This window comes from Mesoplodon densirostris, chromosome 5 (genome assembly GCF_025265405.1).
Source record: "Mesoplodon densirostris isolate mMesDen1 chromosome 5, mMesDen1 primary haplotype, whole genome shotgun sequence".
In the NCBI taxonomy this organism is placed as follows: domain Eukaryota; kingdom Metazoa; phylum Chordata; class Mammalia; order Artiodactyla; family Ziphiidae; genus Mesoplodon; species Mesoplodon densirostris.
The window spans coordinates 48,851,045-48,867,887 of NC_082665.1; the positions used below are offsets into that span (position 1 = coordinate 48,851,045).

The 16,843-nt window shown below is 36.4% G+C and overlaps 1 protein-coding gene across 25 annotated transcripts in view; it reads right to left on the reverse strand.

Annotated features, from left to right (window-relative positions):
* The window catches only part of ABI3BP (ABI family member 3 binding protein), a 457,010-nt gene that overhangs the window by 71,778 nt on the left and 368,389 nt on the right, over positions 1-16,843 (reverse strand). For 16 of the 25 annotated variants that reach the window (XM_060098691.1, XM_060098690.1, XM_060098704.1 and 13 more), the window contains 15 exons: positions 16,574-16,633; positions 15,675-15,758; positions 14,325-14,384; positions 13,436-13,519; positions 12,224-12,283; positions 11,383-11,466; positions 9,457-9,513; positions 8,368-8,427; positions 7,635-7,715; positions 6,970-7,029; positions 4,537-4,611; positions 3,595-3,651; positions 2,876-2,947; positions 2,380-2,427; positions 1,559-1,624 (listed from right to left, as the gene is read on the reverse strand). The exons of 2 other annotated variants lie outside the window; for them this stretch is intronic. In XM_060098691.1, coding sequence (XP_059954674.1) covers positions 1,559-1,624; positions 2,380-2,427; positions 2,876-2,947; positions 3,595-3,651; positions 4,537-4,611; positions 6,970-7,029; positions 7,635-7,715; positions 8,368-8,427; positions 9,457-9,513; positions 11,383-11,466; positions 12,224-12,283; positions 13,436-13,519; positions 14,325-14,384; positions 15,675-15,758; positions 16,574-16,633 — 1,008 coding nt within the window. The remainder of the gene's footprint in view (positions 1-1,558; positions 1,625-2,379; positions 2,428-2,875; positions 2,948-3,594; positions 3,652-4,536; positions 4,612-6,969; positions 7,030-7,634; positions 7,716-8,367; positions 8,428-9,456; positions 9,514-11,382; positions 11,467-12,223; positions 12,284-13,435; positions 13,520-14,324; positions 14,385-15,674; positions 15,759-16,573; positions 16,634-16,843) is intronic. 7 more of the 25 variants (XM_060098695.1, XM_060098701.1, XM_060098694.1 and 4 more) reach the window with 7 other exon arrangements.

Sequence of the window (16,843 nt, forward strand, 5' to 3'; positions counted from 1 at the left end):
AAAGATCGCAGCTTGTGGAAATACCTCGTTTGGTTGGGTTCAGTGTGTTTGGGATAAAGAAAGATAAGAAGAAATAAAATGGTTTTCAAGGTCACGGAGTTTCAGGCACCTTAAGAAAAGCTTGCTGAAAATAAGAGTTATAAGATAAAAGAAGAAGCTGAGTCTGTAGGGACTTCTTCCTGATAGTTTATCAAAATATACAAGGCATGCAATGGTTTCAGTGGAATCTTGTCGCCTGTGGAGAGATGAACAAGATATGTTGGAGATTACACTGGTTTAGGAGCCTGGAGCTGGGAGATTTAGAGTTCCCTTTGCGGATCAGGCGGTCTACAACATTGGGTTCTTCATCCACAGTAACAGGATTTTTAAGAGCCCTTCCAACCCTAAAATTCTATACTTCTATGGTGTCCTTAGTCTTGTGATATTCTGACTCTGAACTGCTTTGCTTGCTGAAGTTCGTACTGATAGGCTATTTGCTTCCCCAGGGTATAAGAGACCATCTTGCAGGTAAAGGCATGTCATGAGGCAATTCTATAAAAAATGATTCAGAATGAGATTAGTATCACTGATAGTATCTACGATTAAATATTTCAATCATATTAATGATTAAAGCTATTTAAAAAAACTTTAGAAAATTAGAGATAATTGACACAGATCCAGTTAATGCAGTCAGTGTGGAATTTTGGTAAAACTTAAACTGTAGAGTTTAATAGGCAAAGGATATTAACAGGATTTGACAGGAAATTTTAGAGGACAATGAATAAAATTAATATCCATATCTCCTTTGGAAATAGAGCCATATAAAATAGTTTAATGGCCATCAAAATACAAGTTTGGGCTTATTTATGATAAACTGACGTTCCAAGAGAGCCTGCAGATATTGAGAAAATTTTCCCTTGTAAGAAGCATATTTAGTTACCCGCATTGATGATTTGTTTTCCCATATTTCAAATTCCACCATCAGGTAAACCCTTATGACTTGCCAAGTAACCAGTTTGACTTCAGTTTCTCTTATTTGTATGCGGTGAAATGGCCAAACTGCCACAGGAAGGAGCAGTAGAAAGTAGTAAGGGACCTGAATAATGACAAGATGACCGACCAATTGTACCCCCTTTTGTGGAATGCTCCAGTATTTCTGGAGGTTTTGGTTAATCTTAAACAAATTAACTATCTTAAAATAGTTTTTATATGACCACAGACCTTGTAAAACTAGTCAAGATGATAAAGTATTTAAAATTGGGATATTTATATTTTAAAAAGAAGATAAATGTTCTTCCCCAGAAACATTACTATTTTCTGTATGAAAGACTTGCAGAGTAGCTGAGAGGTGTTTTTCAGTTATATCCTAAATAAGGTTCACAACACTGCCATATGACTGGCTATAGATTATGGATAGAAGGAGGAGTGGGGCATCAGAAAGGTAGAGTCAAATACCGTGAGCAGTGATTAAGTTAGGGCTTCTGATAACTAGTAATAGTGCCCATATATATTGTCTTTCCATTCTTGTAAGTTCTGCAAACACTCACCTTCTACATGAAACAAAAAATAACGTATTTACCCGGTTCGGTCTGAGGCTCATCTGGGCTGGGTAGGATTACAGTTTGGGAAGGCAGAGGTGATGTTTCTACGGTAATTGAAGGAAAGTACCCAGGGTTACTATAGCACTTCACACACCTTGAGTACAGATGACAGAACAGATGGTGACAAGTAGATTTTAAAGAAAAAAAGAAAGCAAATTGCAAGTCTACAGCAAAATAGCACTCCTACTTCTTCATAATGCATTTAGTTTAAAAGCTGCTTAGAGATGCCAGGTTACAAAATACTTTCAAGGTAAGCAATAGCCTTACTTTTTAAATCCTCACTCCACACTAGTACATCCCCAACAGTGCTAGAAAGATAGGTTCAGGAGGAACCATAAGGAGAAAAATAAATAAAAAATGTAAGGCATAAGCCATTCAGCAGCATTGAATTTTGTTTAACTAACGAAGAAAAAAATCAAACATGTAAATGAATGTGATGAAATGAGTGTTAATGGAAAGTATGTTGCTAGGGCAGAAGGTATAAACGGATCATCATACAAAAAATATTATCTGAAGTATTCAACGTAATACCAAGCTGGCAGAATGTTTAACATTAGGAAAAAAGACACTTTAGATTTGACAGTTTCAGTGACTGAAGTAGAGAGAGACCAAGATCTAGATACAAAGCTGAATGGCAGAAGACACTTTTTGGACAATGGTTATGAATAGAAGCACCTAGAAAGAAAATTAACTGCCATGACAAAGAATGATGTTGCAACATGAATTCACAATGAGGGAGAACTTGGGTTCTCAGGTGATGGCGACAATGAGGGCAAAAACTGCCAGGGTGTGTCATTACCTAGCGTGGTCTCAGGTGGTTCAGACACATTTGTAATAGATTCCACAACTGTATCAAAACAAAGGAGAACAATTTTAAAAAGCTTAAGATGTTAGGCCACAGTCAAGTATCTCTTTCTTGAATATCAACACACCTCATTCTCTTGAGAATCTGCATCACATTTTTACAGACAGGACAACGGATTAGGGTAAGAAAAAAGAATCAAGAGGGAAATCCTATTCTATAACCCTAATCCTTCAGCTAATATTTATGTTTTAACTGTCATTAACTGTCAAATTTATTAAGCCTCAATATTTAGATACCACAGAGAAACTGAAATTTCTGTATTCAGAGAGTCACTTATCATTTTAATTTTAAGAATTCAAGAATTTTAGAAGCTATAGCTCTTCAAAGCTATTCCACTGTAGATCCAGCTTGAACTTTCAAATTATATGAAATGTGATACTAATTAAAATTTTTTTGAATAAAAGAATAGAAGCATGAAAACCTTTACCACCTTCAGTCTTTGGCTCCTCTGGCCTGAGTGGTGCTTTGGCAGTGGAATATACATAATCTATTTCAGTTGGTGCTAGGGAAGAAACAGGGAATGGAGGGTTAGTGGTGGACAGCCCATAGCACCCACTTTAATGGAACACTGCTTAATTTTAAAACAGAGGTTAATTAAGTAGATATATTTGTGAGAATAAATAACATTTAGGTAGATTATGAAGATGACTACAATGAAGGCAGGAAATGAAGACAGTGTGCAGTGTGGAACACATACACACACACACAATAACTGGCAGGGTCTACAGCGATTTCTACCTGGAGCAAAGCAGATGATTTCACTTCCTTATTTTTGTTTAAGGATTCTAGTGAGAAAAAGACATAGAGTGAGTCCTTTGAAAGCATGGGGATGAATCCTAAAAACAATATGAAAATGAAAAATAGGATGTGCATATTTGTATTAAAAGTGATCAGAATATTAAAAAATGAAATTGTGCATTCACAGTGAGAGGAAATTAAGCAAGGAAATTGTGAAACTTGCATAGCAACACAGCAGATACTAGCAAAATGGGCTGTATATAACATTTGACTGTCAAGTTTCACTGGATGAGCACAGGCAATATGTGAGGAGCCATGAAATGTCACAAAGCATGAAGACATCCCAAAATGACTTCCACAATGAGATGGAAAAGCACATATACCTGACTTCCCATTGGGGAACATTATTACCTATAGCCTCCTTTGATGACTCAGTGCTAAATGTAACCGATTCCAGGACTTCAGAAACTAGCAAAAAACACAAAATGGTAAAATTGATCAAGGATGGGTTGTTGTGAGCATTGAATGAATTCATACAAACTAAGTATTTAGACAAGTGCCTTGTACCTGTAAGTGCTCAATGTCAGCCGTTACCATAATAACAATAGCACTGTTAACCCTAAAGGAAACTCTAATAACCAAATTCAGAATTTTATAAGTATTATAAGTTATCATTAACAACCACAGAACCTTGTTCCATCAACATAAGCATCAAAATGCCATTTAGCTAATTAAGAGATACACAAAAGGAATGAAATGAAATTACAATCCTATGTTAAAAATAAGATCTGGTGCTTCAAAATAAATGTCAGAGAGTTGCAATAGCATTGAAAAGCATGATCTTTAAAATTTGTTTTTAATTTTGAAGGGCAATAGTGTTTAGGCTCATATTGTGTAAGGTGAAATTTTGTTATCTTTACTGAAGTGAGAACTTTCTCCTTCCTTAATGGTCACAATTGAATGAGCATTCTTTTCACATAGCAGAGCAGAAGTTTAGCTTATTACTAAAGAGAACCACAAGTCTGTAACTTAGTGAAAAATAAAGGTAAAGAATAAAATCAGTTCTTCTAAGTGGTTCTGTTGACTACTTAATCAGATATGTGATTATTCTCTAATATTATACAGAGCAAACCCAAATGAAGATAAGTATTTCTATACAGTTGAATAACATAATTAATATGAAATAATGTATTACTAATTTACACCAGTATGCAATCATGGAAGGAGCATGTACAATATACGGAGTTATTAAATGTGTATTCTTTTGTATTTTTTAATATTTGGAAATACAACACTTGGGGTATGCCCCCTGAAGCTCATGGTGTACCCAGATAGATTAAATAATCTATTTACCAGGTTGACTTTGTGTCATTTCTAGGCTTGGTGATGTCACTGGTTTCAAAATAAGAGTATGCAGTTCAGTGGGAGCTGAAAGAAGAGGGTCTAAGTTGTCAAACTAATCATGGATAATTTCACAGGTAGCAACACACAGACCTTCAGAATCACAGGGTTATGGAGAGGCAATGCAGAATATGCATTATTTAAAGCAGAGATTGGCAAATTATGGCCCTCCCAAATCCAGCCCTCTTCCCGACCTGTGAGCTAAGAGTGATTTTTACATTTTTAAATGATTGAAAAAAAATTAAAGGAAGAGTAATAATCTATGACATGTAAAAATGGTATGAAATTCAAATAAAGTTTTATTGGAACACAGCCACACCTATAAACTAAGATGATTCAAGGTGTATTTACATATCACTTACATCTTGGCTTTGGTTACCTACAAGCTACAACAGCAGAATTGAGTAGCTGTGACAGACTGAATGGTCGGCAAAGTCTAAAATATTCACTATTTAACTCTTCACATAAAAAAATTTGCTGATCCCTGATTTTAACTATCCTTCTAGAAAAAGGAAGAGCCTATTTGTAAAACTGAGGTTCTCAATGACTACTGTATCTGAATCTATATTCCCACAAGGGCTTTCTAAGTATTTCCTACAGCTGGTTTCATGACAGTATCATTAACAAAATGTTCAGTATCATCTAGGAGTGTTTTATTCTATGTTCCAGTTTGACCACCCCCTTGGGTACCCTCAATAGGTGTCAAAACTTTTTTTTTTTTCCTGACTAGGTATTTTTTATTTATTTATTTTTATTTAGCAAATTTAATCAGTTATACATATACATATGTTCCCATATCCCCTCCCTTTTGCGTCTCCCTCCCGCCCTCCCTATCCCACCCCTCCAGGCGGTCACAAAGCACCGAGCTGATCTCCCTGTGCTATGCGGCTGCTTCCCACTTTTGCTGTTCCCACCATTCCAACCACTAATTCAAATCCTACTTAATTTCAAAGCTCAACTATTCTCTATCAGCCCACATAGATCCTTGACCCCTTTAAATATTTTTTCTAAAATTTTTACCAAACAAGCTGCTTTTCTATAAGCAAATTATCTTCTATCTAAAAAAAAACTCAAGAATAGGTTTTCTTCACAATTATACTGTACTTTATTCAAGAGGTAAAACATGCCCTTACTTTTGATCTCTTCCTCTGCTCTACACTCTATCCTACTCAACTGCTAATGTGGTGCTGGGACCACAGAGGGCAAGGAAAGGGTTGTTTACCTAAGACAAAGAAGCAATGCTATTTTAAAAAGAGATGAATGGAATAGAATGCTAAGAGAATTGAATAAGATGCATCTTTTGTCAGAGGGAATCCTTATGCATTTGGCTACCATATAAATCTCCAACCATGAACCTTCTTGTCCACATGAAATTGTAGAGATTCTACCTTCTCTCTTAGAGGGCATAGAGGTGGGAAATGCAAGTTAGCAAGCCACATCACTGTCACTCTGGGGGCCCAACTGCAATGGGCTGGAAGAACTCCTTAAACAGAAAACCATAGATTTTCTTGATTTTTAAACTGTGAAGCTTTGGGAAATTTAGTGTTTGGGAGAAGGCTTTTTTCCCCTATGATTTGAAACTAAAGGAAGAAAACCTTGAGTTGCTATTGTATTTGTAGGTCTAGAAACCATCAACAGCATTGCACCTGTACCAATGTTTTGTAAAATATTAGATTTTCTTGAGTTTATTGCCTGAGTTTGAAAAATTTTACTTTACCAATATAATTTGTTCCTTATCATGAGGGTCTTTTAGAGACCAAAATAATAACAAAATTTGTTAATTTAAAGATATAGGTATTAATGTGTATAATTAGATACTCAGAGAGATTCCTACTTAGTAAAGGTTAAGAACCAATGTTAAACTGTGGTGGAGAATAAGGAATAGTCAAGTTCATCAATGATGGGGGAGCCTGTAATTTAGATTCACTAGAATTGACACTTCCACGAAGCAACTTGTTTTTGGTAATTTAATATAACAGGGAAACCTCATTCCTTAAAATAGGAAGAGATTAATGAGGATATCACAAAAATCTTACAGAAAGTAAGCTGCTCGGAGAAATTTCATGATACTTAATTATTATCATTTTGTAGATCTAAATACCAAATAGAAGGCAAACAATTTGGACTTCAGACTCTTCACTGAATCATATAATGAAATGTTAAAGGGGTTTTCATGGAAGATAGATTTCCTCAGCTGGATCCAGGGACAACTGTTAAAAGCAATAGGTAGCACCTTAATTAAGAATCCTGACTACATAAAAGATGAAGCATGAAACAGAATTACAATAGCACTCGAAGGAAGTGGGAGAAACTCTGGCCATGACAGTGATGGAGTGGGTTTTTAATGAGTGTAAAAGCATTTAATGAGGTCACAAAAATCATTACCTAGTGTTGTTTCTGGAGCTTCAGAACTATGAATAACAGGTTCAAAGCTAGTAGCAGGAACTAACCAAAAGCAAAAACATGAACACAAGAAAGTTTAAACACACATAAAAAGTCTTAATTTTTCTTTCAAAACATTAGTTTCAAATGACAATTTTTTTAAACTTTTGCATTCATAGAAAGCAAACAGTCTCTGTAGCTAGGAATAATTCATTGCAGAAGGTAGGCACAACCTTTGAACTCTGCTATGAATTTTAGTATGGTCAACATGAGCCTTTCCTAGGTGTTTGATTTTCTGATTCTCATATGGAAGCTAGCTTTGGAAAATCTGTTTAGGCAATATACACAAAAAAATATGTGAAAGTAACTTGTAACATTTCTTGGAAGCTGAAAAAAAATACCTACGTTTATGTACTCACAGCTATAATAAATTGATAACGTGTTTAAATGTAGATATAGCAATAAATAACCATGAGTGACTATGCCAATCTTGCTATAGATAAGAGAGACCAAGAACTTCATCCAAGAAGCAGCTGTTAACCACAACTTAATGCCTTGACTCTTAGGGAACATGAAGGCTGTTACTTCCCATTGGAGACACTACTTTGGGACTCCACTGGGACAGGCTGCTAGGGCTTACCCCTCAAACCATGAAATAACACATTTACCCAGTTTGGTCTGAGGTGCTTCAGGGCTTGATGTGGTTTTAGGTCTGGGACGTGGACGACGAAGTCGTGATGTTTTAGGAGCTGAAGGAAGAAACGTTGGATTACTCTAGTGAAGGTGGTTTTGGAAATAAGGTTCTAGATTTTCTAAATATGTTATATTTCCTTGAAATTTAAGACATATATTTTAAAGATGCAAATATGTTTGCCTATTTTGTTAATTCTTTTATCACTGAAGATTCTTCAGAAGTAAAACTCACACATAAAATTAAGTCAAGAAATGAAGAGTCTTGTAAATGTCTAAAAAAGGTAAGGACTATCATCAAACCATAGTAAGTTCACACTAAGAAATTACATATGCCCCCCATCCATGGAACCATACAAATTGTTATGTTTTAATTGGTCTAGAGAAGACATAGACATTCCCGACCATGTCTGAAACTAAGCTTTAAATGTGAGCACTGTTTAGACAAAAGTACATGACACAAATTCAATTAAGATTACATGGTAGACAGACATTTTGATCTAAGTCCATGCATAGCTTTTAAAAACAACAGGTAACTTCTTTTTAGAGTCTTCAATACTCTTATTAAGAAGAAAAATAAAGTTGAAGGACAGCAGAGGATGACAAGATAGTCTTATGAAGCTGGTGATAATGTTATTACAATGATGATGATGATAGAGTGGATTGACAATGAGCAGGAAAAAATTGTTGAGGAACACAGAATATCATTACCTAACGTTGTTTCTGGAGCCTTGGTTCTAAGAGTGACAGGTTCAAGGACTGTAGGAAGAACTGGCCAAAAATAATAAAAATAAACCAAAGAGATTTAAAAAATTCACTTGAAGACTAATTTCAGAAGCCAATTGTTGAGCTTCAGGACTGAGAGAAAAGAGACACTTGTTCTTTGCCAATTTGACCAAATTGTGGTGAATATCAATTAATCTCATAAAATAGGTACACCATTGTACTTTGCTCAATATCACTGTGTTCAACAAGAAATTCTACATGTTTGATTATCTGATTCTGGTATGAAAGACTCTGCTGGATAAGCTTTTTACACATTTATATAATATATAATTTCTAACTACTGGAAAAAGCATTTATCAGTCTATTTGTACTTCTATACAAGTTGACATAAATGTCTACTATTTCAATAATCATGAGTACAATAACGAGTTCATATGTTTGAAAGTATAAGGATCAATGTAACAAATGGAGTGTGTTCATCAAAATTTCAAAGTGGTCCTTGATTCAATAAAAGTGAAGAAACTCTGTCAAACCCTGTTAGAGAAGGAGAGAGAGTCAGCCTACTCTATCACAAAAGCCCATCATTTAAACTTTCAAGACTCAGGCACATTCAAAAATTTGACCATTAACTAAAAACATCATTCCTTGAAACAAGAGATCTACCAATATAATCATATAGACACTAATTCAATAAAGAGTAACACAATCAAAAAAACATGGTATTTCCACAATTGATGAGGAAAAAGTGAATGATGAAAATAAGGGATAGGTGGAAATTCATGTTTGAAAGGAAGCTTAAAATAGCCAATGCTGTTTAAGCAAATGCACGTGATCACATGACACAGCATTGAGTGGTTACATGGCAGTTTGACATCCTGAAATTAGTATACACACAGTTCTCTTAAATTCAACAGATAACTTGACATAGAATGTAGCAAAACTGCAAGGTAAAGACTGTAATGGAATGACAACAGAGGGTATAGAAATGGTTTTAAGATGCAGGAGATCCTGTGGCTACAATGGTATGACAATGAGCAGGAAAAGCACTATTTGAAGGACACGCATTCTCATTACCCACGATTTCTGGAGCTTCAGTTCTAAAAGTACCAGGTTCAAGATCTGCAGTGGGAACTAGTCAAAAGTAAGGAAATAAACACATGTGAAAAGTCAGCAAATTAAATCTTACCAGTATAATAGTGCTTCAATAGGTATATAACAATTTGAAATTATTTTTCTGAAATTACATATTTGATATTTAAAGACTTGGTCACCTAAAGCCAGGTAAACTTTCTTTATGAGATAGTTACAGCCTACACAAACTGATAAATATCTCAATAAAGTCAACATGATATTCTCCTAGGTGTCTAAGTACCTAATTCCAATCATTGTAGAAGACTGACCTAGGAAACTTCAAACATTTTACCAAATATATACTTATGTAACTGTTATGGCAGTTGTGGGCTTTTCTGCGGAAACTTTAAGAAAACAGCATGCCCAAGTGTTCATCACAAGGAAGAAAAATATCTTTTTTTCTATTTCTTTAATTTTGTATCTATATGAGATGATGGATTAAACTAAGTAAAGTTATTGTGGTCATCATTTCACTATGTACATAAGTCAAATCATTATTCTGTACACCTTAAACTTATACAGTGCTGTATGCCAATTATATCTCAATAAAACTGGAAGAAAGAAAATAGCATGTCTAAATAAGCATGGATACAATAAATAGCTTTCGTGTTTGAAAGGAGGCATAGAAAAGAATTAAGCAAAGTGAATCATGTAGATCTTGTTGAGAGCTCATATTTAGAAATAGGCTGAGAACTTGTTTGAGGCAAAGGCACTCAACAAATCAGGATAAAGAACATATAGTGTGTGGTGCCCAGTAGGCAGCTCTCTGCTCTCATCACAAAAACTCCATACCCTAGATAGGAGGGAGAGACAGTTGCAGGAGAGATCACTGATGCTTCTAGGGTCAGACCCAAACTTCTGAGTCATACCTTCAAGGATTTTCTTCAACTGCTCCTACGGACCCATCCAAACTCAGTACTATTCATCACCTCTTGGAAGCAGAACCTCCCTTATTCCAGAAGTCTGTGCTCTCTGGTTGGTCTCTACACCTTACTTTCTGTCTGTTTATCTCCATGGTTTTAAGACCCAACATCTTTCCAACTCCTTATTCCTGTCCTTCACAGACTTTTCTCTCTTTCAGCTCAGAGATGTTTATAACCCCTGCAAAAAACAGCTCAGAGCTTCCCTGGTGGCGCAGTTGTTGAGAGTCCGCCTGCCGATGCAGGGGACACGGATTCGTGTCCCGGTCCGGGAGAATCCCACATGCCACGGAGCGGCTGGGTCCGTGAGCCACGGCCGCTGAGCCTGCGCATCCGGAGCCTGTGCTCCACAACGGGAGAGGCCACAACAGTGAGAGGCCTGCGTACCGCAAAAAAAAAAAAAAAAAAAAAAACCACAAAAAACAAAAACAACAACAACAAAAAAACCAAAAAAAGAAAAACAGCTCAGTTTGCACAGACACACTGCCTTGGTTCAATCTTTTAATGTTCCACGTTGAGGCAGGTTCTGAATTTGACTCTACTACAGACTGCAAAGTAAAAACAAGCCGCCAGCTTCTGCGATATCCTCACAGATCTTGATGGGCTATGGGGAGATGGAAGGCACTTCCTGTTTGTTTCTTGAAATAAAAATGCTTGGTTCTATTTAAGACATTTTTTTCTTTAAGAGAAGAATGGAATGGAGTAAGAAAAAGTAAATAAAATACATAGTAAAAGAGTAGATCCTTGTGTAGAAAGCACAGGGAATTCAGCTGCCACGTGCGTCTCCCCCATCATGTTTTCCTTTGCTAACAGGGGGAAGCAGCAGCAGGTCATTTTGTGCCTTTACCCACATGAGGCTCACAGGGGCTATCACTCCCACTACTAGCATCAACCCCAGACTCCCAAGAGCTGCAAGGACTCAGTACTTTAATGAGAGACCCACATTTACCCGGTTTGGTTTGAGGTGCCTCAGGAGTTGGTGTGTGTTTGGGTTTGGGACGTGGACGACGGGTCCGTTTTGATGTTTTAGGAGCTGAAGAAAGAAAACCTTCAGTTACTACAGAGTCTGTAGCTCAGAAGCTATGGGTAGCATGACACATGCCTCTAGGTTTCCTAAAACTTATTAGATTTCCTCATATTTTAGGAAATGTGTCTTTGTAACTTTTTAATTGGAAACTTTCACCCTTATTCTAATAGTATGTTTGTTTTTTACAAGTGAAAGTTCATTGGCAATGAGTCAATTATAAAAGTGCAGAATCATTCATAGAACTCTTGTTTGAATAAAAAGGATAAGAATCACTGCTAAAATATTATGGTAGTGGTGATAGCCAGGTACAAACTCTTTGACAGTCTACTAAAATAAGACCATGTCATTAACTAAAATGTCAGTTAAAGAACAAATATCACAGACAGTTAAAAAAACAGTAGACCTTTAGATCCACAAAGAACCCTCCCTGACACCATAATAGTCGTTAGAGTCAAGAGAATTGCTTTTTAAACCCAGCTTTTACAAAACATTGGTTAAAAAACATACAAGATGACAAAAACAATTTCAGATGTATAACAGTTAACCTGAGTTAGGTTCATGCATGGCTCTCTTAAAAACAAGGGATAACTTGTTTTAAGAGTCAGAGAGTTCAATTCTTTTAGGATGAAGAATATCATGGAGTGACAATAGAGGATGATGTTGTAGCTTTATGAAGCAAAAGAACCTGTAGCTTTGATGTTGATGGAATGAGTTTGACAATGAGAAGAAAAAGCACTTACTGAGGATCACAATGTGTTATTACCTTGTGTTGTCACCCAAGCCTCAGTTCTGAATGTAACAGGTTCAAAGTCTGCAGTAGGAACTGACCAAAAGTATTAAGAATAAACCAAGTGATTGTTTTAAATAAACTCAAAACATTTACTTCAAAAAGAATCTTACTAGTATAATATAGGTTCTAGAACTACATAGAAACTTTTAAAAACTCTTAAACTAGAAGAGTAAAAGTTGATTTCCTAAAAATTGGCCATACCTCAGTCAGGTACCTATTTCCTTATTCCTCATTCTTTGATGATCTGATTCTAACTAATAAGCCAAAGTGGGATGTGTGGGTATTGCTAAGAACTTATCTTTGGAAAGATGCTGAGGCCTAAGCATGATGAATCAAACTGGGTATCCCTCCAGACTAAGCAAAGAAAGAGCATGCCTTCATGAGCAAAGAACAGCTTGCTGATATATCCTTGATCAAATCTCAACTGCTTCATCAGGTGCCTAAAGATCTCCACCATGGGAGTCCATGGACCAATCAAGATCTAGAAAAGCTTTGACTACCACCTTGAAGTCAGACATCCTTTATACTAGTATTACAGTTAGACTTTCTCCTTTGGTTGGTCTTATATCCATTCTTTCTGATTTTATTCCTTTCCATCTTTCTACTCATCTATGTACTATGATGATTTCAAGGCTCCACTCTTTTTAAATTTATCTTTCCCTGCTCCAAATATTTATGTCCCTAGCGCATCTTGTTGGTAGCACCCAAATATCACTCTTGTATTTGCATAGATGCTGCCTAATGCCATCTTCTATTTTATTTACAAAGAAAAGGCTTTTGGTCTTAACTGTCTTGCAGGTTTGAGGACTAAAACATGTCTCCCACATCTGATACATTAGCATCTTTAGAGGTATACAACTTGGAGTATACTGAAGGCACTTAGTGTTTGTCAATTTGAACTGAATATGCCTAATTTTTCACAAGAAGCTTTATTTTCAAGAGATAAATGGAAGTTAATAAAATGCACAGTGACAAAGATTTTACAGAGGAAGCAAGAGGCATTCAGCTGCCCCACAGATCTCCCCCTACTGTGCTCTTCTTGCCAGCTCCACAGTGGGAACTGCAACTTAATACAAGTTGTATCTTTACTCTCATGGGGCATATTGGTTACTCCCCAAAACTGGGATTACTCAACACCCTGCTGGGTTAGGTTGTTGGGACTCTAAACCAGGAACACAAGTTTACCTGGTTTGGACTCAGGTACTTCAGGACTTGGTGGGGTTTTTGGTCTGGGATGTGGATGAATTGTCTGTTGTGATGTTTTGGAAGCTGAAGGAAGAAATTCTTGGGTTATTACATAACTACATCACCCATGGTTCTGGAAGCTATGGGAGGCAAAAAACATGACTCTAGATCTTCTACACCTTGTTAGATTTTTGCTTGTTTAGTTTGAGATTTTTGTCACATACATAACTCCTTTTATACCTTCTTTTATCATAGAAGATTCTTTGAAGACAAAAATCACTTTTTAATATAAGAAATAAAGATTAGTAATTATAATCAAAGTCTCACAGAGCAGCTTGACTGGGCAACAAAAAGGTTAAGAACTGTTGCTAAATTTTAATGGATAATGAAGAATAGTCACACTCAATTTGAGGTTTATAATTTAATCTTCCAATCTTTGGTACATGTTCTAACTATTAAAATAAAAACGTATTATTACCTAAATAGAAACAAAACAACAAAATACTATGCAAATAGAAAAAAGGTAGAACCGTAGATGTGCAATGAATGGATCCTCCTGGCCCTATGAGAGCTATTGATGAGTTTATCTGTCTAGATAAGAGGGAGATCGGGATGTGTTTGAAAACCAGTTTTACCACAAGCACCGCTGGAATAAAACACAGAATGACACAATTTTAAACAGGTTACATGGCAAATAAATATCCTAAAGTAGGGTCACACATGACTAGTTCTATTAAAAACAACAGGTAATTTAAGGGTTTTCATAATTTTAAGAAGAATGTAATTGAATGGCCACAAAGAATAAAACTGTTGTCACATGGAGCAAGATGAAACTCTGGGTCTGACAACAGGCAGGATAAGTCTTGTTGAAAACACAGTTTATCATTACCTAGTGTTGTTCTGGGGGCCTCTGGTCTAAGAGTGACAGGTTCAAGGACTCTAGCAGGAACTGACCAAAAAACAATACAGTAAACCAAAGAGATTTAAAAATACATGAAAAGTTAGAACATTCACACCCCAACAAAACTTGCTTATGTATCATTCCTTCTACAGAAACAAAGGAAAAAAAAACAGAGAAAGAGTAGAGGATTGTTCTTTGAACATTTGGCCAAACAATAGTCATGGTCAGTCTTAGGCTTATCCTTGGAAATATCTTGAGTCAACATGAAATTCTTCTAGGTTTTAACTAATGGATTCTAACTGATATGGAAAACTCTGCACTGGAAAGTATTTTTAGGCATTTACCTAATATACACTGAAAACAGAAACTGTCTTTAAAAAAATCTGATCAACCTGTACTTCTATGGAGGCTGAAAATGAGCCCTTACTGTGTTTAAGTAAACACGGATACAATAGACAGTTTATAAGTTTGAAACAGATATAAAAATTAATCATTGAAATGGATGGTGTTGGTCTTGCCAAGAGCTTGTCTATGGAAAGAGTCTGAGACCTCTGTCCAAACCACGACATATAAAAGAGCAGGATAAAGATGGTTACTCAGTCTGAAATACTCAGTAGAGCATCTCTCTGGCCTAAGCCCAGAAAAAGTGGAAATCAAAGACTGTTGATGTCTCTCTATCAAATCTAAGCTCTTGAACCAGGTCCTCAAAATCCTCTTTCAATTGACTGGATGGATCTATCCAAATGTAGCATCATCAACAGCCAGGTTTTGACTGTGAGAAGTAGGATAGTCTGTTCTAGGTACCCCCAACCACCACACTTTTGGTTCTTCTGCCTTGGTTCACATTTCCCTCCATGCATTCAAATCCTGTAGTGGGCCTAAAGCCCAAGGTCCAAGGTCCAAGTCCAGTCCACCTTGATCTTTTCCCTTGTACCATGCAAACATATTCTCAACTTTACAGTTTTAGAAATGAAATGTCTCCCACAGCTGGCATATCACCCACAGTTGCCAATATTGGTCCAGGAATTTGCAAGGTACTTACAATTTGTTTATTTAGTTGAACGTAATATATTGGCTTTGCTAAAGAAGTAAAACTGGAATTTTATAGTAAAAAATATACTAAATGTATGTCAAGACTCACACATAAAAAGAATATGGTATTCTGGCACCAACTGTGTCTCACCCAGTCATGTTCTCCTCAACACCTGGTAGAGGAGACATTACTGATGATGCCTCATGACTTCATGCTTAGAAAGAATATGAGCTTGGCACTGCTTTGCCTCTTCACTGGGACAGGTTACTAGGGCTCACCCTTAAACCAACGAATCACACATTTACCCGGTTTGACCTGAGGTACTTGAGGGCTTGGTGTGGTTTTAGGTCTGGGACGTGGACGACGAGGTCTTTGTGATGCTTTGGTAGCTAAAGAAAGAAAAGCCTTATGTTATTCTACATCATATGGCTCTGGGTACTGAGGAGAGGTTTTTCCAAAACCTGTTAGAGTTTTTAAAGTTCCATGAATTTGTAGTTTAAAAGTTTTACTCCTTTTATGCCAATGCATCTTTTTTTTTAAGGTTGAGGGTACTTTGGAGGCAAACTCATGTTTATAGTCAAATTACTCATTCAAGGCATGAAAATTAGCACTTGTAATCAGATACTCATAGAACTTCCTCACTGGGGGAAAAATGAGAAGGAGGACCAATTCTGGTGCAAGGGGAGGGGAAGTTAGGGTCACACTAAGACCCTAACTTCAGATTTGGATAATTTCCTATTTGTCAAATTAGTAATAAAACACATCATTACTTAAAACACCAACAAAGAAACAAACATACCATGCAAATAGTTTTTAAAAAAATCTAGAAACTTAGATGGCAAAGGAGCTTAAGAGTAGCTGTTATTGCTGATCAGCCCAGAGAGGAAATAGATCCCAATTTGTTTTAAACTCAGCTTTAACACAGAACACTGTTCAACGAAGCACAAGGCAATGTGATGATTTCAAATGCCCCACGTGGCAGGTAAATGTTTTGAACTAAGCTCATGCTGGCTCTCCTAAAAACAACAGGAACCTTGTTTTTAAGAGACTTCAGGGCTCTTCAAGTGAAGACAGTGACTGAATGGCAGTGGAAGATGATAGTGGTCATCTCATGAAAGAGGAAAAGCCATGTGATGGGGATGGAGACTGAACAGGCTGTATAAGGAGCAGCAAAAGATCTAGGCAAGTGGCACAGGGTCATTACCTAATGTGGTCCCAGAGGTCTCAGTTGTAAAAGTAACAGGTTCAAGGTCTGTAACAGGAACTGAAGTAATAAACAAAAGAGGTTTTTAAAAAAATGTGTACGAAGAGCTACAACATTCATGTCAAAATGAATCTTGCCAGTGTAACATTGCCTCTAGAATATTTTTTTTTAATTTCTGAATGAAGGGTGTTATGGACTGAATTGCCTCTCCTCAGAATTCGTTTGTTGAAGTCCTAACTCCCAATGTGACTGGTCTTTAAAGATGAAGTT